The 24,319-nt window shown below is 33.4% G+C and overlaps 1 protein-coding gene across 4 annotated transcripts in view; it reads right to left on the bottom strand.

Annotated features, from left to right (window-relative positions):
- The window catches only part of LOC132553182 (collagen alpha-1(IX) chain-like), a 158,098-nt gene that overhangs the window by 22,563 nt on the left and 111,216 nt on the right, over positions 1 to 24,319 (bottom strand). For all 4 annotated transcript variants that reach the window (XM_060217409.1, XM_060217408.1, XM_060217411.1 and 1 more), the window contains exons 10-30: positions 23,108 to 23,173; positions 22,793 to 22,900; positions 22,491 to 22,598; positions 22,191 to 22,244; positions 21,717 to 21,779; positions 21,413 to 21,472; positions 21,121 to 21,165; positions 17,516 to 17,569; positions 17,273 to 17,335; positions 16,086 to 16,130; positions 15,729 to 15,782; positions 15,326 to 15,370; positions 15,061 to 15,114; positions 14,796 to 14,849; positions 14,297 to 14,350; positions 13,927 to 13,980; positions 13,654 to 13,710; positions 12,179 to 12,232; positions 11,690 to 11,743; positions 11,122 to 11,166; positions 10,790 to 10,843 (exon numbers count right to left, since the gene is read on the bottom strand). In XM_060217409.1, coding sequence (XP_060073392.1) covers positions 10,790 to 10,843; positions 11,122 to 11,166; positions 11,690 to 11,743; positions 12,179 to 12,232; positions 13,654 to 13,710; positions 13,927 to 13,980; positions 14,297 to 14,350; positions 14,796 to 14,849; positions 15,061 to 15,114; positions 15,326 to 15,370; positions 15,729 to 15,782; positions 16,086 to 16,130; positions 17,273 to 17,335; positions 17,516 to 17,569; positions 21,121 to 21,165; positions 21,413 to 21,472; positions 21,717 to 21,779; positions 22,191 to 22,244; positions 22,491 to 22,598; positions 22,793 to 22,900; positions 23,108 to 23,173 — 1,245 coding nt within the window. The remainder of the gene's footprint in view (positions 1 to 10,789; positions 10,844 to 11,121; positions 11,167 to 11,689; positions 11,744 to 12,178; positions 12,233 to 13,653; positions 13,711 to 13,926; positions 13,981 to 14,296; positions 14,351 to 14,795; positions 14,850 to 15,060; positions 15,115 to 15,325; positions 15,371 to 15,728; positions 15,783 to 16,085; positions 16,131 to 17,272; positions 17,336 to 17,515; positions 17,570 to 21,120; positions 21,166 to 21,412; positions 21,473 to 21,716; positions 21,780 to 22,190; positions 22,245 to 22,490; positions 22,599 to 22,792; positions 22,901 to 23,107; positions 23,174 to 24,319) is intronic.

Raw genomic sequence — 24,319 nt, 5'->3', positions numbered from 1 at the left:
GCTGCCGAACGTCAGTCATCGAGATCAATAGGTAACAATATATATTTTACACATAGAAAGGCACACGCATTCTTTATTATAAGCGGTAAAACGTTTTTCTTGATCAAGTGATCAAATTTTTCCCTTATTCCATTTGACTTACATTTGTATTTTGGAATAGAGCTTTTTACATAAAGTAAAAAACGAAACGTATTTCGTTCCTCTCACGTTTTTCACTACGGTGTAGAAATATTACATGTCTTTGCTAATAATCGTCTCAATAGTGTTTAATATCTGACGAATCAACGCTAAAATCAATATAAAAGTGCAAATTTGAGAAAGTGCATCAGAAAGATAACTCGATAAAATAAAAACATAAAAAAGGCAGAACAATTTTACGCATCTACTAACGCATACATTTTCCGTGTTAAAATTGCACTTTGGGTAAACTTCTCGACAATTGCCGTATCTTTATCAATATCACAGGACGTGCAATGTGCAGAGATCATCAGACTTATCTCCACGAGATTAACGTTATCCAAATGACTTCTTTGAAGCTGTTGGAACCAGATTTCTTTAAAGTAACAGCACAGAGAACAAGCATGAGAAAAAAACTGGAGCTGTTGATTAGGGCGTTTGGTGTGATAATCCTGCATTTTTTTTCAGGTGTGTGTATGTCTGCTCCACATTACCCAATTTCTATTCTAACCTTGTTTTAACCATTCGTACAGATGACCGCGTCTGGAGATAGGCTCATCGCTGTGATATGCAAATCTAGATTGTAACAAAAACTCAAAACAGATTTACGATCTTGTGAAGTGTTAGGCAGGTCAAATATAGTCATTTATTTCTAATTATGCGTTTTAGGCAGGTCAAATATAGTCATTTATTTCTAATTATGCGTTTAAGATAGAAAATGCTTATGATGTCATTTTTTACAGTCAACAAATACTATTTGCTACTTACCCTTTACCCTTTGTGAGATTTTTGGATGAATATCGTAAGATTGTCATTAACTAGGAGAAACGTTATGGTTATGATTCTTTATACCAAGGTAGTCGGTGATACCGTACATTGGTATATGTTTGTTGATTTTAACTTTCTGAATTTTGCATGTTCGTGATGTTGAGGGCCAAGTTTGAAACCTAGGAGCGGACTGAAATTCAAAGTAGCAGCGAGATATATCAAATCTAGATGAAAAGTTGCACTTGCCCAGTTTTTCAGAAACATAAAACAACCTCTACTTAACAGCAAAGTGCAGGCTAGTCGTTTGAATTATGCCATTAACTAGCAAGATATTATTTCATTTTCATAAAACATGGTAGTATGAACTATTTACTTTTACACGCTATGATCACAATTTGTGCCAAGACAATCATCATATATCTATGTAGTATTAGGCGAAATAGATAAATTGGACTGTATCGACATTTAAAGCATATTCTCAACATTTATTGTGTCGTATTATTTTATTGATAGAGGAAATATGTTAGTATTTTCTTACAAAGTTATAAATGTATCTTTGATGTATTGCAGACTGTAACAATCATAACAAAACGTCGTTTCTGGTCAGTGGAAAAAGGCTCAGACTTCCCAAGAAGACAGTAAGAAAATATTTCAGAAGATTAAATTGATTGATAGTCATGAGGAAGCAAATGTATTTACCAACATCGTTATGGGACTCTGTTTTATTCTTAATGATCAACCTGCACTTATATATGAACCGAAAGTCGTAAAGAAGGAGCTTCAAAATACGAATGGCTCGCTAGCACGGACTCCCACAATGTTCATCTCTAGAAAATGTTATGGTACATTTACATTTCCCGTTTTCTGGAAGATAAGGGTATTTCAATGTGCAATAAAATTATTTTCTGTATATGAATTTAAATTAACTATTAGATGTTTGAAAATGAATCTGAAATTTATCTTCATGCTAGGCACTCCCAATGATAGAAGTCATTTACCTGAAAAGAATCAAGTCTTTAATTCCAGATAGTCTTTCGCGTGAGAGACATACTTCTTCCGTATTGAATATTCAATTGAGATTACTCGAGAGTTGTCCGTTGTATTCAGTTTAACATCATAGACCCATTGAAAGTTATTATACAATGTGTGTATCAAGTATACCTGTGTAATGTTCATATGTGATTCATTGACCGGTACTTCAAGCGCGATCTTATAACGTTGTAATTAAACTGGCACGATGTTGTTAAATTCATGCACGCATACAATGTATTCGTTGATAACAAACTCGCGCTTTTTTTTCATTTTAAGATGAAACAAAATCGCAGAACAGACATGAAAAAATATATACGGCTGCAGTGTTGCAACCTTTAACATACTCGCATCTCGAAAACATGAAGAGAGGTTTCTACTTGTTTATTGTCACAGGTCGTAAATTAAAAAATTAGAGTATTATATTTGACGGGTCTTCCTTCAATTCAAATCGTCATCGGCAAATTTCGTAGAAAAGAAACAAGATTATATTACAATATGAAATCAACGACAAAATTTCGATTTAACAAAATATATGCAACTTTTGAAAAACATAAATAAAAGATGTCTTCTTAGAAACTTTCAGAGAATTTATGATAGAAATATTCCCAAATATCATCAGCAAATATAAATATTAATAGACATATGACTTGCCACGCAAACAAATAATTAACAACAACTTAGCCTATAACAGAACTTTCGGGCTGTTTTCTCCATTCATTTTGAATGCAATAACTATTTAGTTAGATACTGCACGCTCAGCACAGCTAGGTATTATTGCTTCATGACGGGCTTAATTGTACTTTATCAACTAGTGAACCAATGAACACGTTTAATTTCTGAACATTTGCGATAAAATGGCGATATTGACAAAATAATGCCGTGTGAATGAAAGAAAGGTCAGACTACTGATAATGTGTTAAGACAATACCAAAACTAAACAACTAAATTGAAATATGTTTGATCGTACGGATGAATAGGTGTGCCATCTGCATTTCTGAATATCTTGAACACTTATTTAACATAAACACGAAGTAGTAGCCATTTCTAAACTCGATGTATCAAGAAGCAATGAAACGATGAAACATTGATACAAATGCGATACACAAATAAATGAAAACAATTGTATTACAAGGAAATTGAAAAAATAAACATCTAATAATAAACAATTGTTTAAAGAATTTGCCTCATTTTTTTCGCTTATGTTTGATATAAATATGAGCATATTAAAATCAAACTGAAGTGAATGAAACGCATTCTGACATTTCAGCAGGAAAGAGTAAAATGTGATATCGAAATTGGGTGACAACACATTGAAACTTATCACTATGTATCGATCTAAAAAGTACTGGAATTACATTTGTAAAGAGGCATTCTCTAACCTGTTATATTCTCCTATTCTAGGCTTTTCATATTATTACGTTTTATATCCAACTAAATATTAGCACTTCTACATATAAATTTTTCATCTTAATAAGAAAGGATAGACGAAAAAACACATTCTGGATGAACGAGCCAATGGGATCGAGAAACATGTCAAAGAGGATACTTAACAAACGTTTGAGGAGTATTGAGATCAAACGAAACGTTCTTGCAAAGCATAAACGACTCTGACACAAATGAAGAAGTTAAGGAGCTATGATTCCGTGATAGTATATGAATGCCGATTATCAATAAATAAAAAGGAGAGGCATGTTGATAAAATAATTATTAAAGGGAGATAATATCAGGTGAAAACATATTTCTAAACTTGTGTCAGTTACTATTCATAATATTTCAAGTGGTTTGCATTTAGTGTAGCCGTATTTAAAAACAAAAGAGAGAATGTAGATCAATTGCTAGTCCCGTGTGAGACGTGAAACCTGATATCTGGCTCCGACACACGCGCTTCGAGTGGAAGGCTAACCATTTTCTCTATTGTAAATGGACCGAGACGAAAACGTGAGAAGTTCCTTGTAAATTAAGGGTATCTTAGGAAATAAATTCGACAAACGATCAAAGTTTTTAAGAATTTAAATACTGCATTTAATCAAATTTCGATCTATCATTTCTCAAACAGTCTGCACCTATGTTTCAATTAAAAACACATAAAACGAATGTTTGCTGATATGGTGATACACAGATAAGAGTACTGGCTAACAGATTTTGATAACCCTTCATCGGAGCCCCCGTGCGATCATTAACCTTTTTAAACCTAGTCTGGATAATTATCCCCCTTACATAGCTCTTTAGACAGCGCTTGAGTTTTATCACGTGCAACATTCACGATTCCGTCCTGTGTATCTTTCTGAAAGCATAATGTTATAAAAATTGAGTTTAGCTTTATTATGTAAAATCCATCTTACATTGTATAATTTATTTTTATGAATTATCTATGAAATATATCGAGTTTCTGGGGTAATTAAAATCTAACTGCTGCCAAAAAATCTAATTAACCGCATTTCTATGCATGATACAAAGATTTGCATAGTAAAACAATAAAGGTGTTAATGGTTCAAGGGTATATAACGGGAAAATGTCAAAGTCACAAGCAACGATATATAAGAAATATATATGTAAGAAATGCTCAGTTAATGAGATCCATAGTAGTAATAAAGCGTTCAACTTTAACATAAAAGAAGTACAAAAGAATATATCCATATGCTGTAACATATGGAAAAGTAGTTTTAATCTTTTCGACTGATTACGTCATTTTCCAGACTGATGAAATCACAAATATTTCAAAAGTGTTTTCTGTATGAAAGGTATGTAATTCAATGAATCTCCAGACAAAAGGAATCCAAAATGCATAAATTATCATGGAAGCATTACAATAGTGATACTATGAGCGACCTTTGACCGTTAGTTATATTTTTATATCGAAACAGTTAAACAACAACCCGATCAATAACCCGCACAACCATCTGATGTGTATTTTACCTCGTCATATGCCCAAAAACATCATCAGCAAAACAACTCACCAATGTTAACACTCAAGATTTGTATATTCATTATAAGTAATTACGTCTACACTTAGACGACTTTTTTCAGTGTAGACTAAGATTTACAAAAGACATTAGTAATACCTTCAGATTTAAATATAGAATTAGATACAATGTAGACAATTAATGAACTAAACTACATAAAACAGCTTATTTGTCTTTCTAGAAGGTCTAAATTGTTGAAACTCTTTAGGCAAGGGAGAAAATCACTTACGTCTAAAGCATACATTTTACATAAGTATCGGGACTAAGGTACCGAAAGTAAAATGGCTAGTCTTCGGTGTTATCTTTAGGATTTTCCCAGGTAACTATTCGTAGGACCTACATTAATTAGCCTTTCTACACAGACGTCGCTTTTGTTCGTTGGAAGTTCCATGTGAAAGAATTCAAGACAGTGGAATATATTTATTTTCGTCGTGTGAAAACAGATAACCCAATAGAAGCGGCGATAAGTGGATGCCAGCACCAGTAATTGCGGTAATCACCTACAGCACAGAACGGTTGGGCTGGACATAAAAGAGAAAACCTGGTATCTCTATATCATTCCTAACGTCTCTGAATATTGGTAGCACATAGTTAATCCCTGAAGTAACGTAACATTTCTGAGTTTAGATTAGTATAACATAGCTAACATCTCTTCACTACCTCTGTAGGATTCCTAACAGAAATTCATTTCATGTTATCCCTTTCTCACCCTTTAAAATTTTATCATCTCTATTTATAGCACAACTGGGTATTATTTCCACAATACCTTACATTTATTAAACTGTTTTCGCATATAGTCAAGAATCATGCAGCATATCATAGAAAAACATAGTTTTAATATATACTTTCACTTTACCCCATGTTTGGCCTATTGGATTGGATCTTACATTTATATACATGTATATATAAGAATATTGTATTAAGTATATCTTTGTTTCTATAACACATTTAACCTATACCGTTATGTATATCTAACAAAACAAAATTCCCGCCATGGAATCGCCATTTTCAATCATATACAGCATAGTACACGTCGCTCACTTGCTGAAGTGTGTACTTTGCGTACATTTGCTGTTTTTTCTATTTTGAAGCATTTTTTATTTTTCAAAAACAGTTTCAATGTTTTGAAAACTACATAAATTGATTTTGAAGCATATTCGTGTAATTTGCGTATGTTCCCACCTTGCTCACTTTGCGTGCTTTGCTTTGCGTACGTTTGCTTATTTCCCTCATCAGGAAGTGTTCTTCGGCATTGGTTTTTGATTCTTCAAAGCATTTTAAAACTTTGCATATCAATAAAAACATTTATAAATCTGTCATTCAACTTGTGTAGTTTATTGTATATAGAAAACTGAATGTAAACAGATGAAAAAATGTACCGGTCATGAAATGGGTTAATTAATGGACTGTGTGCGAGCCAAAACTAACTCAGCATAATTGTATGTTTACACTATCAATAGGCTGGGAGCATACACGAAATTTGAGAAAATAGCAAGTCTGACCTCAATTTGTATTTATCCGATGTTATAACATCATTTTTAAGAACACTAATAACGAACTCTTAGAGTCTGCCAAAAACCTGTGCCCTTGTAATACTTTTGGTTTTGCCGACAGTCACATTGGCTAGCGTAGTATCAAATGCCTAAAATAGCCGAAGTTGTTTGCATTTTATAACATGGAGGACGAGAAAGAATAATTAACGACGCGTTGGTCAAAGTTTGTGTTTTAGCTAATCAACTAATAAAAAAACATCTTTGAGTGAAACGATAGTTTCCTCCCATTTTGAAAGACTACATGTATGTTTTCACAATCTCTTCTAAAGTGGTCGTTCCCAGGTACCGCAAAGCACTGTGAGAGAATTTTGTGCTTTCAGTATATATCGTATGATCCGACCGGTTAGATTTAGTGAAAATATCGAACCTATTTTTACATCCAGTAAAATCGTAAAAGCTATATTTCATCAGTCGAAAAACTTCTATATCAACACGCAAAATGTAATTAAGTTACATCTCCTTCCTGTTCACATCATTATCGCATAAAACCGTCTGGATTGTCCAAAGCATTGATCAAATTACGTAAAATTTGTTAATAAAGAAATATCTATCATCCTTTGACATTAGTTATAAATTAAAAACTTCACCATAATGTCATCTGTAATGTTTCAACCTTTTTGACAAATGTTATTTGATATCGTTCTTTTTCCAATCTTTTCACAAACCTGAGAATGCATTCAAAAAAGTCGTTGGCAAATTATTACAAACGACAAAAACGAGAGTAAATCATGCTTTACTCTCGACTATTTTTGTACTGTTTTGATACTCAAACGAGCTATATAGAGCGATTCGTTACAGTTATTTTGATACAGAAATGTTTTTCCAGGTTGTTAAAGCATTGTCAGTTTGGTATCATGTGAATATTTACTTGCTGCTTCATAAATATTTTATTCTCTTCTGTGTAATTTGTTCTATCTTTGACGACAGACATGTCATCATAATAATATCAAAATCTGCCTCATTCTTACGTTTATATAGATCAAGAATTGGCGAAGAATAAGTTATTATCTATAAAGTGAGAATTTTTTTTTCAATTTGATGATCTTTTTTTTTTTTTTTTTTTTGTGAGCTGATTATTTTCTATCTAACCTGCACCCTATTTTAAAAAGCTTTGCCAACTATCCAAAAACGTTTTGCTATTGAAACTGCCTGAAAATTTATCACTTATACGAATAGTTATGTTACTGAACAATTATGTTGAATTTCCTCAACCTCACAAAGACAACTTTGTGAACTCGTACTAAAAAACAGTTATCAAAAAACCAAGTCATTATCCCATGTCTACTTTACTAGGTCAAAAACCCACACAAAGACCCTCAGATCGTTTTGTCCAATTATGATCACATCCGCATTCTGCGCTTACAGATGTCTACATACAATTAGATCTTAATCTTCTTCCTATGGAAAGTTCACGGAAGGCTTAACGAGATACCTCTGTGATATTAAAATTTATTACTTGTAAAGTTCCGTCGAACAATTGCAAAGCAGAGAATTTTGCCAGACTTTCAGCAAAGGTATAAAACAAAGATTTTGTAACATTTCAGAAACTGCAAATCTGCTAATTTTTGCGAACCAAGCATTTTCTCGATTTTTATTGAAAACAAATTTTAACGAGCTGAAATTTTGTGATTTGATTATAAACGGACACATTTTTTGGCAAATATTGCGTGCGATGTCATGTATCAAATACGTGATAGCTGAATGTCATTTAAACATTAGTATGATTCAAAGAGAATAAGTCATGGAACATTTACTTTATGGCAATAGGCATGAAATGCGGCTGATATCGCGGACGAAACGCAAGTGGCCCGCGCAATAGCAAATATATCCCCACCGATAATAACGGACTATACAGTAATCAATATGTATTTAGTGTAAAATCTAAATGTACGTCGAATGCGTTTGGCTCCCACGGCAGAGAGTAAGACTAATGTAAGCTTAAATGAAGATCCGAGCTGAGCTTATATCCTTCTAACTAAGACAGTGTTTCGAAGAAAGATGAAACGGTGTCGTCGTTGTGTCCTTTTTCAAGACACCATGCCACACTGCTCTTGATAGAATACGGCTTACATAACGGATGATGTGTACTGTATAGATAGGGCCATCTACTACAATGAGACCCGCCTCTAAACGACCGTGGTTGATATCGAGGCGATAAATCAAATAATCAAAGATTTCAGACTGTTAAAAACACACAAGTGAATAGCACATTTAATACAAATTTAGTTAGACACCACAGAGCCAAACAGTGACTTAAACTGCATCATACAGATGTTAAGTGCTTCTAGGGCTCGTCATTGATGGTAAGGGTCTTTTACTCCTAAGAGACGGTTTAAGAACATCTAAAGGAAAGTAAAAATCAAGAAGGGTAGGTGCACTGACCCAATAATCAATACATTTCTTAATTTTCATATCAACAACATGCGTTTATTCTGAACCGACCCACTATTCGAATGAATTCAAACGTGGCATGCAAGTTGAGTATATTTCGAACTATAAGGGAAAGCTTACAGACTGTGTGGAGAGAGGTGATCGTATGATACATGTTGTACAAAAGACATACAAGTTTTTCTATACAACACTGGACAAATTAGTAACTAAACCGCACCAAAAGGAAAGAGAATCCTTATCCTCAAGATATGTAAAATCACACGTCTTAAGTGACTTTATTTTCTGCACTTCGTCACACGGAACTAGTTAATGAAGACAAATTAAAAAGAGAAATTTGATTCTAATTTCGATTGGGTATTTTGTCTAATTATCTTTTATTGAAAAATGAATGACTCTGAATAGTGTAATAACAGACTGAAAAAGGGTGAGTTAGTGCTATCTATTTGGCAATTGATTTAGACAGTGGAACGTATCCAATACCTTAAGGATATCACAGTACATCCAAGTCCTAACTTGGACGTAAATGCATGTTACACCCATATCGTTTTAGTACACAAACATACTTATATAAGAAAGTCACGCGAAGGTCACATCTATAAACAGGTTATCTATCGATAAAAACATTAGTGAAATTGTTAATAGTTTGTTTATATCAAATTAAACTTGACTTGCTGATCCGTAGTGCTTTATAACTGGATCTATTTTGACGATGTTGCATGTTCTTTCATTAAAATTCAGATACTTGATATCAACTTTTTCTAGAACCGTAGTTTAATTTGTTAACTTATCACATTTGTTTCATTAAAAAATGTATATCCTTGGTTGAACGCACTTATTTTTTATTCCGTCATTCAGATAATTTTATCATGGTACAGTTGTGGGGTCGCACAAAGTTACACGGTGTGCGATGAGCGCACGATGTGTACACGATAGGAAAATTGGACAAAATAAGCTATCGCACATTTGTGTGCATGTTGTGAGGTTCTATCGTACAAATGTGCGATTCTATCGTAGTTGGTATACATTTAGAAATGACTAGTGAATAAGTGTGGGATAGGGTTTATTTATTTTCTAAATATATAAGAATGCAACTTAGTATATTTCCTAATTAAGCCATACATATAGATTTGACACTTGTAGATATATCAGATACACAGAATAGCTAGATACACTCGTAATTTTAAGTGTTTTGTTTATAAAGTGCCACACATGACCAGCCTTAGTGTACGGACACATATTATATATACAATATATACGTAAACATCAAGTGAACGTGACTTTATGTCACAGGAATGAATCATTGAAAATATCATACCGTCAGAAAGGAAATTGTATTTTCATTACTTCTGTACTACTCTCATGTTTCATTCATTTTGTAAACAACAAATACATGCTCTTGTAAATCTGAAGTGATGTGTTTGTTATATCGCCGACCCAGCCGATGTGGATCCGGACCCGTCACGTGGCATTACTACTCGTAACTTTCTGAGGTGTGAAACTATATATGATAAGACTTATCAATGCAGGTCCAGTGTTATTTTGTCGAATTAAAAACCGATCAATTTTAATGTTCATGTGATCGCTATTTAGTAATAACTTCACGAATTTTCCGTTTAATTTTCAATCCGTAATATTTGCCAAACATTTTTACCAAACCGCACAAAATGTGCTATCCTATAGCACAATTTTGCGCACGATACTATATCGCACAATTTTGCGCACGATACTGTATCATGCGTGAGTGCGTACAAAGGTTTTGATGCATTGTTAGTTGCCACAACTATAGTAGTTGTAATATGCTGCATTGATTGTTTAATATTTTGGAATATTCAAACTTTCACCAGATGCTATTTTTAAGAACGTTACTCCTTTTTGACATGTTAGTATTCTCGTATCACCACTTACCATTAGACCACGTGATCCTGTATCGCCCATTGGTCCACGATCTCCAACAGGGCCCTGCAAAAATAGAAAGGATGAGACTTTTCAAAACATTCAATACCAAAGTACAAGATATTAATCAAAGCTACCATATTCAAATTTAAGAACGTTTAATTCTGAGTTATCAGATTTATAATGAATATAACCACGTATTAAGTTTATAAAATTAATATATATATATATAGTTAAATACACCATTCGAAAAAAAAGTTCAGTCATACAATATGACTTCGAATTTTATAACGCACATAACTTTATATACATAACATATTCGATAAGTAAAGATAAATACATACCATTTCTCCAGATTGACCTGGTTCTCCTGGTAAACCCGGGTTACCCTGTAGTGGATAATCATAAATCCAAACTGAATCTTTTTTATCTAAGTTTATGATTAGTCTGTCATAAGTTATCAATCTTTGATAGGTTTACGACAAATCACCAGTTGCGTATAGCTCACAACTGTGCACATTTGAATTTAGCGAATGATAAAAAGCATTGACTTTGTTGTGAAGATATTTAACCAATGTTGGCTAAATACTTTGTGTAATACTAAAAACCTCGCTAAAACGCTGCTAATTACGTATTGTTTTGGTAGCGATATTAGTTATTTAGGTAGAAAGAATTGGACATTATCTTCGTTTCAATCATGCGACACAATTTCATGACGTCACATGCAAAGTGAAGTCACAAGATACTGACAGGAAAACAAAACTTTGCAACAAATCTTTCTCCTAAGTATTTTCCAGTATATAACAAGAGTCTTTATTCCATTTCGAAATTATTTCATAACAAAGAAAACGGATACTCACACGGAATGCCTTATATACATGTCATATACACTAAATACAATGCTATACTTACAGGTTCCCCGTCATTGCCTGGTTCTCCTGCAGGCCCTGGCGGCCCAGATAATCCCTAAAAGTTACGAACACCGTTTAGTACAACAGATTAACATATGACAGAACATAGTGTCGACAAAAGAATACTTAACTAAATGTCGAAAAAGAGTTTCTGTTTTATGATATTTGAATCGGTAAACTGTCTGTTACAGTACACTAAACAAAGTGGTGTTTGTAAGCAAATATAGCATACATAAGTTAAACATATACTTTATATGCGAAATTGCGTTAAGATTTTTTAATTTTCTATTACTGGTAATGTTTTCCTTTCATTAGACAATATTAAATCTTTATCTCAACAAATAAAAAGCATTCATGTTTTCGCTTAGAAACTTACTTTCCATTTCGATCGCTATACGTAAGTGGGAGAATTTATTCCTAATAAAAGTCTGATTGATTCGCTGTGTGTTATAAATTGACCTAAGTATTACAAATCTGGTGAGACTCCTACCTCTTCTCCTTTGGTTCCGGGTGGGCCACGTGGTCCTGGATTACCAGGGGGTCCCTATAATTAATTTCATCATAGTGATTCATTACATATTACCACAGTTAACTGTAGGACTAATACTGTAACTGTTGGATATGCTGCATATCACGTCCAGCTGTGTTCTATTAAATAATAAAATTTTGAATAGAAAATTTCATCAATTTTATTGCCAATAATGATCACGTCAGCTCAAATTGACCGTACTCTTAATACATAGTTTGCCTTTCTGTCGTTCATATCTCTCAAACTATCATTTCTATAGCCTGTTCTCCAAACGGTGAAATATGAAAGTAAGAATAACTTACCAAATCCAGAAGAGAAAACTTAGTAAATGTCTAAGAGATTTAGTCCCATCACATCTCAGGATAGGCTAAGACACAAGACGTCACACGAATATTAACATCATTTAGAAACTACGAACGCAATGCGCTACGTCAAGCAACGACAGCCCTTTCATTGTAATTACACATTTTTGAGAGGAAAAAAAGTAATTCAAAATAAGTCCTGTACACTTGTACACGAGAAATTTTCGAGGGAGCTTAACTTTCGCCCATTAGAGGTGGACTAAAGTTCGTTGTTTTACTGGTCTTATCGAAATCCCAAATATATCAATTTAATTTAATTTCAATCATTGTCTATATACAGGCTATGTGTCAGAAGGTAGTTTCTGATCAATGGTTGTTTGATTTAAACAGAATTTTTGAAAGCATGAAAGGACTGTCAAAAATGCTGATTGCGCCACCCGGTAGCGTTCGCATGTTAACTTTGCAAATTAAACAAAAAAAGTACTACTCCAATACAATCTTATGCTGATTTGTGAGTACGCAAATATGCTTTAAGAAAAGCACATAATTTAATGATAACATAACAATGATGATTGGCGCGCATCGTTTTAGTAATCATGATGCCGAAAAAAACAACAGAAATACGACTCTAACATAACTCGACACCTAAACAATATCACAAAAGCACAACTGTCGACGGAAAAGAAACTAAAACAAAACATAAATACGATTTAGTTAAAAATGAAGACGTTATTATTATAGTGATCTAATGACTCCGATAAAAATATGAATTCTGATAAAACGCATGTAAGAGTTATCGCCCTTTATCCATTTCGGAAAATAAAGCTCGATGAAATCCTGCATTTTTAGAGGATGTTTTTTTTTTCTTATCTTGAATATTTCTCTCACATCAACTTTAATTGGCATCTGAATTGCAGAAAATGTTACCGTAATTAAAACGAGATTTAAAAAAAAAAAAAAAAAATCTTTTGCTTGCGTTCCGCGCATATGCCAAATTCTACAAACTACTACCACTAGAACACTACAGCATACAGATTGTACGTTGACACTTGTACTGATTTTATATCGTTTTGTATCATGCATAAAAGAGAAAAGGAGTAGTACTAGGAAAAGTTTCTTCATGTCTTTCCATACCGGGTCCTCCCTTCCACGACTGAACATTGAACCTTCACCTGGGGGGCCAGGAGGTCCCTAAAACAGATAAAAAGTTCCAAGTGCTTGAAGCATTAATTTTGTTGTCGATTCGTGAGATTTATGAGTAAATTATTGCAATACCCCTAAAACATATAAACTTGTATCTCGTTTCAGCCATCAGATGACTTGCCTCTTCAGTGTGTAACGTTCATTCTTTACAAAATTTAATGTAATACCTGTCCGCATTTCACGCGTTTATGATGGAGTTATTACCCTTTGACCGATGCTTCCTTTCTCTCCTCGTTCACCCTGCAATCCTGGTAGACCCTTGAAATAGATAAAATTATCTTATATACACACGTGAAATATTTCATTAGTTTTATTTTTTTTTAACTTCAACAATTTTTGATCACATCATTTTCCAGTTAGTCAAATAAAATGTTGTTTCATTACTGTATATTTACATATTTTAAAGCGTTTTTCGCATTGAAAAGCTATCATTGTATGAATTCACCAAAAAAGAGAGGATGCGCTGAAATTCTATTGTGTAAAATTAAGAACTTTTATACTAATATAATTTTGTTTGATTCTACCTTAACAAGTCAATTTATGAAAAAGAAACATCATTTCACACATTTCATACCTGTAATCCTTGCTCTCCATCAGAACCGTCATTGCCTCTCTCTCCTTTCGGTCCCTGGGAGCGAAAAAATATTTTAATATAGCATAGTTTCTCTTTAACATAAGGAAGAATTAATTACCAGAATGCTTTGCTGAAGTGACTGGGGATATCAGTGCACCTGATGTGGAAGCGGAAATCATCTTGACTATTATAGCTTTTCATATTTTAACACAAAGATTATTTTACGTAGTTAGCATATCAGGTTAGTTTTATTGTTATCATGCGAACTCAATAAAGAAAGATATTACTGTAAGCGCGCATATTTTAGCGGTAATAATTTTGCCCTTTTGACAATGAAGTGTTGTATACTGAAATATAGCAATAATTAATTCAACTCCGTCCAAATGTACAAAAATAAACAAACAAACTAACAAATAAATAAATGAATAAACAAATAAATGAATAAACAATTGGAGTTTATGCCAAAATAACCCCTAATACAGAAACTGATGTAGCTTACCGTCTCCCCTGGTCTTCCCTGAGGTCCTATCACACCTGGTTCCCCTGCCACTCCCTAAAACGTCGACGGTGTTTGTCACATGACAATGTCAATACGGTTTTATATAACACTTTTTTTTATACAAAAGCTCACTCTTATAATTGATAGTAATATCATTTACAGAGAAACTCGTTCTTTTCATTTTTCTTCAAAAAACATTTCTTTTGAAATTCTTCAATTATTCATATTCAAGAAATGATTCGATTATGATAATAAAAGTTATTACCGGGATACCGTCAATTCCAGACATTCCCATAGGGCCATCATTTCCTTTGTCACCCTATACAAAGTAAAACATGAACACATGCTCTATAAAATGCAATATTATTTAGATAACAATCATAAATTAAGATTAATAAAACTAAATCTGTACTTCTCAAAGGTTAATAAAAGACATATAGTTATAGATAAATAACAACATGAATAAACAACAGTTGCTATCTATATTTCACATATATGGAAATACTTCTGTTGGCAGAATGTTTGTGTACCTTAAGTCCTCTCTTCCCTTCTTCTCCTTGTTCTCCTTTGTTACCCTGGAAAATAACACGTAAATTAGAAATAACACATAGTGATTTAGATTTATTTAACAATTTTTGTCATTGAACTGACTCGGGAAAATAATTTTGAAATTTTCAACGTCTTCTTTTCATCTAAAATCTGTATTTTCTTTCACTCACATTACCTTGTCAAATATTCAACCGCAATTCGAGTGTCCTAAGTCACTGAGACTGAACGAAAAAGTTCATTGTCTAAATTTAACTAATAATTCTAGAATGTTGTAAAACCAGCTGAATTTATAATCAATATTTTCCTATAAAAAAAGGCCAGGTTTATCTCTAGCTGCATTCACCCATCGATAAACGTCATTCATTATGAAAATGATTGGCTCACCTTTGGCCCTATATCTCCCTGTGGTCCAGCGGGTCCCATTGGTCCAGCCGGGCCCTATAGAGATAACAGTGGTAAGTTTATTATCATACAACCATGTGTTAAACGATGCTGCAAATTGTAGAATTAAAAATGAAGGGGAAACGTTTACTGAAATCGTGTCTCTCGTTGGTTTTGTAATTCAAATATAGTAACATTAATGGCAAAACATCAGACAGAGAGATTCATATCATTTTGTTATTGTTCATTACTTGTTCAGTATATAGTACAATATAATATATAATATAATATAAAAAATTAGTTAAATTATCAACCGATAATAATACGAAAAGACGTCTGTAGAATTACGACTATATTTACCTCTACTGGAATGTGGTTAGACATATCTGGTTCAAGAACCTGTCCCTGTGTATAAAAGAATGAAATCGTTTCGCTGATTATTGTAACGTGTAAAATGGCATTTGTGGATGATCCAGATCTATCAATTCATTGTCAGATTACTCCGTCAGCCGATCAACAATGGAGATCCACGTATATGTTACACAAAACGTCAAAGTAAGGCAGGCATGCTGACAAAATCATACGGTTCCTTTCACACTGGTCCTCGGAGTAAATCACAAGATCGACTTGGTCATATCATCGGGTGTCAACAAGATTTTAAACATCGATAAAAGTAAATCTCTGCTTTATCTAGTCTTTTATTTTGTATGAAGAGAATTTTGAATTTTACGGTTGTGTAAAGAGACAAATTTACATTTACACTATCTAGAGAGTGACTGCTGTCTAAATTGCCTATTATATATAGAAATACGCGTTGCCAATTACTGACATCGCTATCACAGGGATCTTGACATCCGAAGTGATGTTGTGTGTGTGACGCTTATTCGTTTTGTTATAAATAAACTTGAGGAAGACGTAGATTTAAGAATTTACGCTTTCATTTCTGAATCTTCATTATGCTTGACTACATAATATGCCTAGATACATTGTCACCTTACCAGTTCTTCAATTTTTACTTTGATATATTTGACCGGATACTGTGATTTTGTTTATATTTATAGAAATTCAAATCTATATATATATATACACACGTTTCACCGTGTTGGAATGTCATCATGTCGTTAAAAAGTTGAACTTTCTTAACAATGGTTTACTAGCCCTAAAGGAACGACGTAATTAATTATAGTCTAAACTCGCATTATATCATATCTGTGGTATTTGAACTACTTTCCGGGTAATTTAAGGGATATAAGCCGAATCGGAATGAACAAAGACTGTATTGACTACTGCGTGTCTATACAATCGGGTATTTTACTTTCCGTTCAAGTTGTTTAACGAGCCACACATTTAAGCTATCTAAGGAATGACAAAAGTTTTGTAAGCCATTGTTAATATGTTGTCCTCTCTCTCTCTCTCTCGAGACAAAATGCTGTCTTACTAAAGAAAACATTACCTATAAATTCTCCTCATTTGTACATGTTGGTTCTCTTATTGAGTTAATGATATCCAATTTCAGATAAAAAAAATGTAATTTAAGTTAGCCGTACCGCTGGTCCCGGTGGTCCGGGAGGGCCTTGAATACCCTGTTTCCCTGGAACTCCATCAGCACCCTGTCGAAAATCAGAAATGCATAAGACAAGGGGAAAAATCAAACAAGAACATCGGTAGGAAAAGATAACAACAACAAAAAACCGAAATAACAATAGTATTTAGGTATTCCTGAACCAATAGCTGTGTTAGCATGAGTAACTACAGAATAACATTGAACGAAAACGTTTGGTTTGGCTTACATCGAAACCTCGTGGCCCTTGCTCCCCAGGATCGCCCTGCAGTCCCCGTTCACCCTGAAACAGATATACAGTTCTGACGTAAAATTCAATATTGTAACAGTTACACTTTGCTTTCAAGCATTAAATTATTTCACGATCCTTCAACTTTGAAGAATTAACTTAATTGGGATCAATTTTCACGAGACCTTATCTTTTAAAACATTTTTAGTATCAAATATGACATTGCAAAAAAATAAGCGTTTGATAACAGAAAAAAGCACACCTGTTTCACATTTGATGTATAATATATCTATTCACGGGAGATGAAATGTCTATTAAATGTAAATTGTTTTTGAACTACATAGATGTCGCGATCGTTTAAGATAGAATCTCTACTTCGAGAAAGTCGTTCTGTAAGGAGAGACATTAATCATACCTATTTTCGTTCGCTATGTGTTTCTATAATACAGTCAACAGCTAACATTTCTGGCATTTACAGCGGCCTCTAAGTTTTAAATGGGGGATTTATGGACATCACTCAGTGCTTCTATCTGTCACAACCCATTATGGACTCCCGTTGACAGAACATATCATATCATGCAACGATTCCACATGCTTTGAATCACAGACGTGTACGGCATTATCATTGATATATATATATATATATGTCATTCTTAATTCACTCAACGACACATCAATTTGTATTGTGGTTTGAAACTTAACAATACGTAACGAAAATAAGTCAAACCCGTCTCTATTCAAACGCTGATAATTTAAGACCGTCAAATGGTTATCGTATACTCTGCTCGCTGTATAGGGTATCCCACCCTTTATCAGATATAGATATATCCGCCAGGACAATGGCGATCACGTGATGCGACTTGACAGGGCATGAAGTCCATGTGGATAGAACTACAGGTCCAGTTTGTAATCACTCGAAACTGTCAGCAATTCAATTACACTTAATACAAAAAACACTCCTGTAATTACGGTTTAACAGGAGTCATAAATCTGCCATTTGTGTACAAGTCACTTAGGGTCATATTGTTGAATATCACATCATAGTTAATAGATGTCCTATCAAACACTGAGGTCAACATGAGACGTTTACCTGTCAAATCAAATTATTTATAAACAAAAGGTAAATATTACAATATGTATTCAATTGGAACAGCAGAACGATATTATTAAATGTAGCATCTTACTGAAATTTGACCATCTTGTACTGAGGAGTACAATTGTTTGTGTCTGAGTATTCGTTGGTTTTACCTATTTATTTATTTATTTATTTATTTCCGACTTTTTGATACCATGCTATACAGAATGAACTGTACATGATTTACACATCAACATACAAAAGTAATTAATCTGACAGATATCCAATGAGAACCTCCGGTGTCACATAAATTTGTCCAGGTGAATTAGCCAATGCTTTCTTTTATGACCGAATAAATACGTCAAGTTGTAGAATAATAAAAACGCTTTTTAAAGTGTGGAGTTTCCATAGAATTGCATTAAAAGTGATACATGTAACATTTTAATGACTGATTAAGTCGTCAAATTCCGCTAGTTACAGTAGCCCGTCGTAGAAAAAGGGATCATGTGACTGTAATGTCGGTCAGCTTAAACTTTAGTGTGAGAAATCACGTTCAAGTAATATTCCGACAAACAGAAAGGATTATCCTGAGACTTTCTGAAGATCATTGGTAGAGACAGATAAATTGTTCATTAAGTTAGTTCATTCTTTCAGATATTATCTTAAATTTTTGTACAGTTGTACTTTATCATCATATCTGAGTTACTCAACCTGGCTTGGAAAAAACTTTTTCAGTAATGCATACCAAAATATCTTTGACAATGAGGATTGTGTCATAGATATTCCAAACTGTGGCGATAGCTTACAGATATCGTTAAAATAGTACCAAAAACTTTGTAACTAAATGATAATGAATTCAGAAACGGTGGTCATAAAGCCATTAACTAATCGTTGTTTTAAAACAGTAATGATCACGAGTCTTATAGAGACACGGAATTTACGAGACAGGTATGTCCACTTTCAACCCATAAAATGGTACTTAACACCTCCGAGGAAGCAATTAGGTTTGTCTACCATTGAACTCGACACAGTGACACCCCTCAACCAACTAATCTAAAGCATGGTAAACAATGCTGTAATACCACTTTAATGAATAGTATTACTACTGTATTAGGTCGTAAATGGTTACATTACATTGTGGTACAATGTTGTTTTAATACGCTCTGTGATCAAAGGACATATATGGGACTTAATGATTGTGTTAGTATATTAGATAACAAGGGTCGCGACATGAACTTCTACACCAAAGATGTATCGATACTACCGTTTAGGATCGCTGAGGTTAGCATTTTAACGAACCGCTTCGGTTACAACAATTTTTCAGTTCCTAATAGTGCAAAAAACTCATGTCTTAAGCCGCTCGAGTATAACAGGTTAAGAACAATATCATTAGTTTATTAAACATGAAAATGATATACCTAAATTTCTATTTAAAAAGCCTGGAGTATCATCCATAGAAGGAATATAAAACAAATACGAGTAATCATGATTCTTTTTCTTATTCATTTATTTAATAATTATTATTACTATTTTTTTCTTTTTTGAAAAAAAAATATTATGGACTTGGTTCTTGGCTATCGATAATATACATGTAGGATTGGGAAAACTTTTAATAGACCACACATTCTCCTTGTGCAATGCTGATTTAATAAGTATTTTGACAGTTTGCAAAAAAGTCAATATTTGAAAAAAAAATAATCTTGAAACGAACCATCAGAGTGAAAATCCAGCATGCTTTACCTGTTTTTCATCCTATTTCAAATCTATGTTTAATCATCGAATCTGTTACAGAGAATTCAATGGAACTGGCAATTAATACCTGCTACGTTTAAAGTTAACCTGTTGTAGCACATTAAAAAGGACATTAAATATGTTATATTAATAAACAAAAACACCTAATGCTGACTTTAAACTGTGTGCCAAATACCGGCATGGATATGATCATTCTGATATTGGCATCACCTGTTTTCTGTTTAAAGTGATCAACATGTCAGATATACGCTTTACAATGTGCCAAGAAAACAGACTTGTTTTAATCAAACGTGTTTTTCTTTAATTGATATTAGCGTAACAAAACCATAAAAAAGACTTATTTTTGTAAGCTATTCCAATCGGCAGGAGTGCTTAATATTTTTTACATATGAGCTTTCATTTCATTACCTGGTTTTATTTTCTTTTTCTTTTTCGGTTTAAGGTGCGACAAACATTTATATAATGAAATGAAAGCTTTAAGTTTATTTAAAGACTTTGATAGTTCATGTCCAATTGTTTACATGCAGTCAATTCTACTCAAAAATATTATCAAATGGAAACGGCTTGTCCGCAATACATGTGCATTCCACTTGTTAAAGTTACAACACATTTCCAAAGGCGAGAAAATGGTTAGGAAGATCAGTTTTCAGAAAGGCCACATATCGTGTGTTTTAATAAGCTATGATAAAATTGTAATTTTTGTACAATACATTTGCATGTGACTTATTTTAGATTTTCTATCCATTTTTGAATGAACTCTTATAACAGCTGACCTCACCTGATTTCCCTTTTCTCCTCGTTCACCTCTTTGTCCCACAACACCCTAAAAACAATTCATAAATTTCAGCTTACAAGTAATATGAAATAAATAACTATAAAAATGCTACATATGTTTATCAAATTCTGTCAGGTAATATCCTGCTGGACTGAGAGATGAAGGAATGATTTCAAAACACCTAATATATTCAAGGGTCATTATCGTGAAAGGTAAAATAATCGTTATGGTAGACGAAATTATAGCTGCAATACACATTTGATTAAGTATTAAGTGATATATGATTGACACTTACCTGTGTACCCTGTTGACCTGGGGCACCTTGTGGACCTTCGGGTCCCATTGGTCCAACAACCTAAGGACGTGATAATGTCATAATTAATACACAACACTTTTTTTTGTATGAACATAAAATATTGCTCATCCTATCATGCGTTAGGGGTCATGTCAATATTTTAATTTGATTATAATCACCATTCTTTGGTCAGAATTCTATCTCGAAGCGCAAATTATTATGAAACATTCAAACAAAGAAATGTTTCAACATGAACTCGTAAAGCAGATAGTTGTTGAATTACAATAAATGTTTGAACACTTACACCTTCTCCGGGTCTGCCGGTTTTCCCTGGTATACCTGGGGCCCCAGGCTGTCCTTCTCGTCCCTATTTAAGGGAAGAAATCAGACATGTTATATCATGAGTAAGCCCAAGCTATAGGATTTTCGATTAAAACCACAACGATTTAAAATATTCAGTATACTTTCAGTCTATTTTAATGTTAAATAGCGAGTGTCGACGATTAAGTAGAAGTGACTATCGTTCAAAAGATGATGTTACAAACATACTTTTCAAGGAATTGTCTGAACGGGAGTGAAGGGGTCTATGTTAAATGGGACTGGGATTTGGAGCTAGGGATAAGAGGGCTAGACGTGAAGGGGACTCGGGGTAAGGGAGGCTATAGGTGATATGGCTAGGTATGAAGGGGCTTAGGGTTAGGGATGAAAGGGGCTGAGATAAAGGGTTTGGGGTGGGTGGAGGAGGAGGGTTCGCAACTTCGTAGATTATACTACTTACCCTTTCACCTCTTTCTCCGGGAGGTCCAATGTCCCCAGGCAAACCGTCTTTTCCCTACAAGTTAATATGACATGTAAACGGATATTTGGATCACATGATATCTCTATAATTCAATACAGAGATAGTAGAAAAACATCACTTTCTAAATAATTGAATTCAATAATATACAAAACTTGATAGCGTTCTATTCACAACTATTTGTAAAAGTATAACGATTGATATACATCAATATATATATATATATATTTCCAATAACAAAACTTTTTAAAAATATCATAGTATACTATCTTTTTTACTTACATCCAAACCGGGCACTCCAGGCTCACCCGCAATACCGTCATCTCCCTGTGGACCTTCGGAACCTCTCGGACCCTGAGGCCCTGTTTTACCTGGAGTTCCGGCCTTTCCCTGATGAGATACAATTCAACTCAAGAGATGATTTTCGATAAACAGTTAATTTTAATGTAATTTTATATTGTCTATTTACATATCATATAACGTACCTTCAGATTACACTGTAGATACCAAAAATACGCATTCTTTGCAATAAAATTATATTTGTCAAGAAAACTGACTACTTTATAAAGATTTTGCGCACTTACTGGTTTCCCGTCCCGACCTGCTGGGCCCCGCTCCCCTGAATCTCCCTTGGGACCCATTAAACCGTCAATTCCATCCAGACCGTCACGACCGTTTCGGCCAGGAGCTCCCTTAAATCAAAAGTACAAGTAAATAAAACATACATAATCCGCAGTTTTCTTTGAACTGCTTGACCACATTGAATAGTTTCTGTCCATGTCAATAATGACTTATGCATGTTCCTGTTTAATATTCCTCATTGAAAAGATAAACTTATAAGAACATAGTTTGAATATAAACTTGTATTGCTTTTGATGCATAACGATAAATATTCTTACATTTGTTCCGTTAAGTCCACGTGGTCCTGCTGGACACTGTACCGAACAGCCCATGTCCCCTCTTCTCTGTGTAGACAACAAAGTTCTACATACACATGTGTTATATGTAAATTAAATTAAACGATAATATTCATTACATAGAAGGATATTCGTTTAATAGATAATGGTGATCTATGCAGGCAAATAAATACACTATTATTACTTCTATTGCTAATATATGCGTGAACCTGAACCAAAACTATATTATTGATAATCTACACATTACAAATATAGAATCAATAAAAAATTAGAAAATATTCAATTAAAAGTTTATTTTAACAGGATAATTATCACTTTTACGACTTACGTTGGTAATTTAAAATTTATGATAATCTTACAGAAGTATTATATTATATATAATATAGAACTGTATATAAGATATATATCAGATTTACCAATACATCAAATAAAACACATTTATACACAAATATAGATATTGTGTAAAACGGTTACATTGCTTTTATAATACTAAAAATTGTTAAATACCGCAATCTGTTGTCCTGTTTAAAAAAAAGCAAGGTTGAACAATCATCTATTTAACTGCACTGTTTTTTATATTTCATAGAACAATTTTTTTCCTTAAACATACCATGTTGGTGACTAGGTAATATCAGAACTATGTATTAAAATATATATTTTCTGAACATCAATGATATATCTGCGAAGATGACATTTGTCACTGAAATGTACCTGTATGTAGTATATTGAAGCATAAGCAACACCATTAACCTGGATGTTTACTGACAAATAAGTAACACCAGTTTCTACTCATGTAGGAGAGTTTTTTTTGTCGTTTATTTTTAAATTTCTATGTTTTTTTTTTTTATAAAAGGATGAATCTTTTGCCATCTGAAAAAAATAGTTAAATATCTGCACTCAATTCCCTTCAAATTCCACTCTAGCTATGTAGTAACTCCAAAAATATTCATCCAGTTATAGATTTCCTCTTCGTGTGATGGACATTTAGTATTAATTGGTATAAGTCGATGTTTGATACTTCGCATGCATTGCCATTCTAAAAACGAGATCGGGAATCCAGGAACTTCCTTAAACATCTGACGTAATTTACGAAGGCGATAAACGTTTCTTAAGTAACGAAAGGCTAAAAAGGTTGTATGCTATACACCCCTGTGTTAGCCGTGTTCTTGATAAAAGCTTTGTCAGGTTACAACT

The sequence above is a fragment of the Ylistrum balloti genome, unplaced genomic scaffold, assembly GCF_031769215.1.
Source record: "Ylistrum balloti isolate Yb309-2 unplaced genomic scaffold, AGI_CSIRO_Ybal_v1 Utg370306, whole genome shotgun sequence".
NCBI lineage: Eukaryota > Metazoa > Mollusca > Bivalvia > Pectinida > Pectinidae > Ylistrum > Ylistrum balloti.
This window is presented reverse-complemented; position numbering and strand designations above follow the sequence as displayed.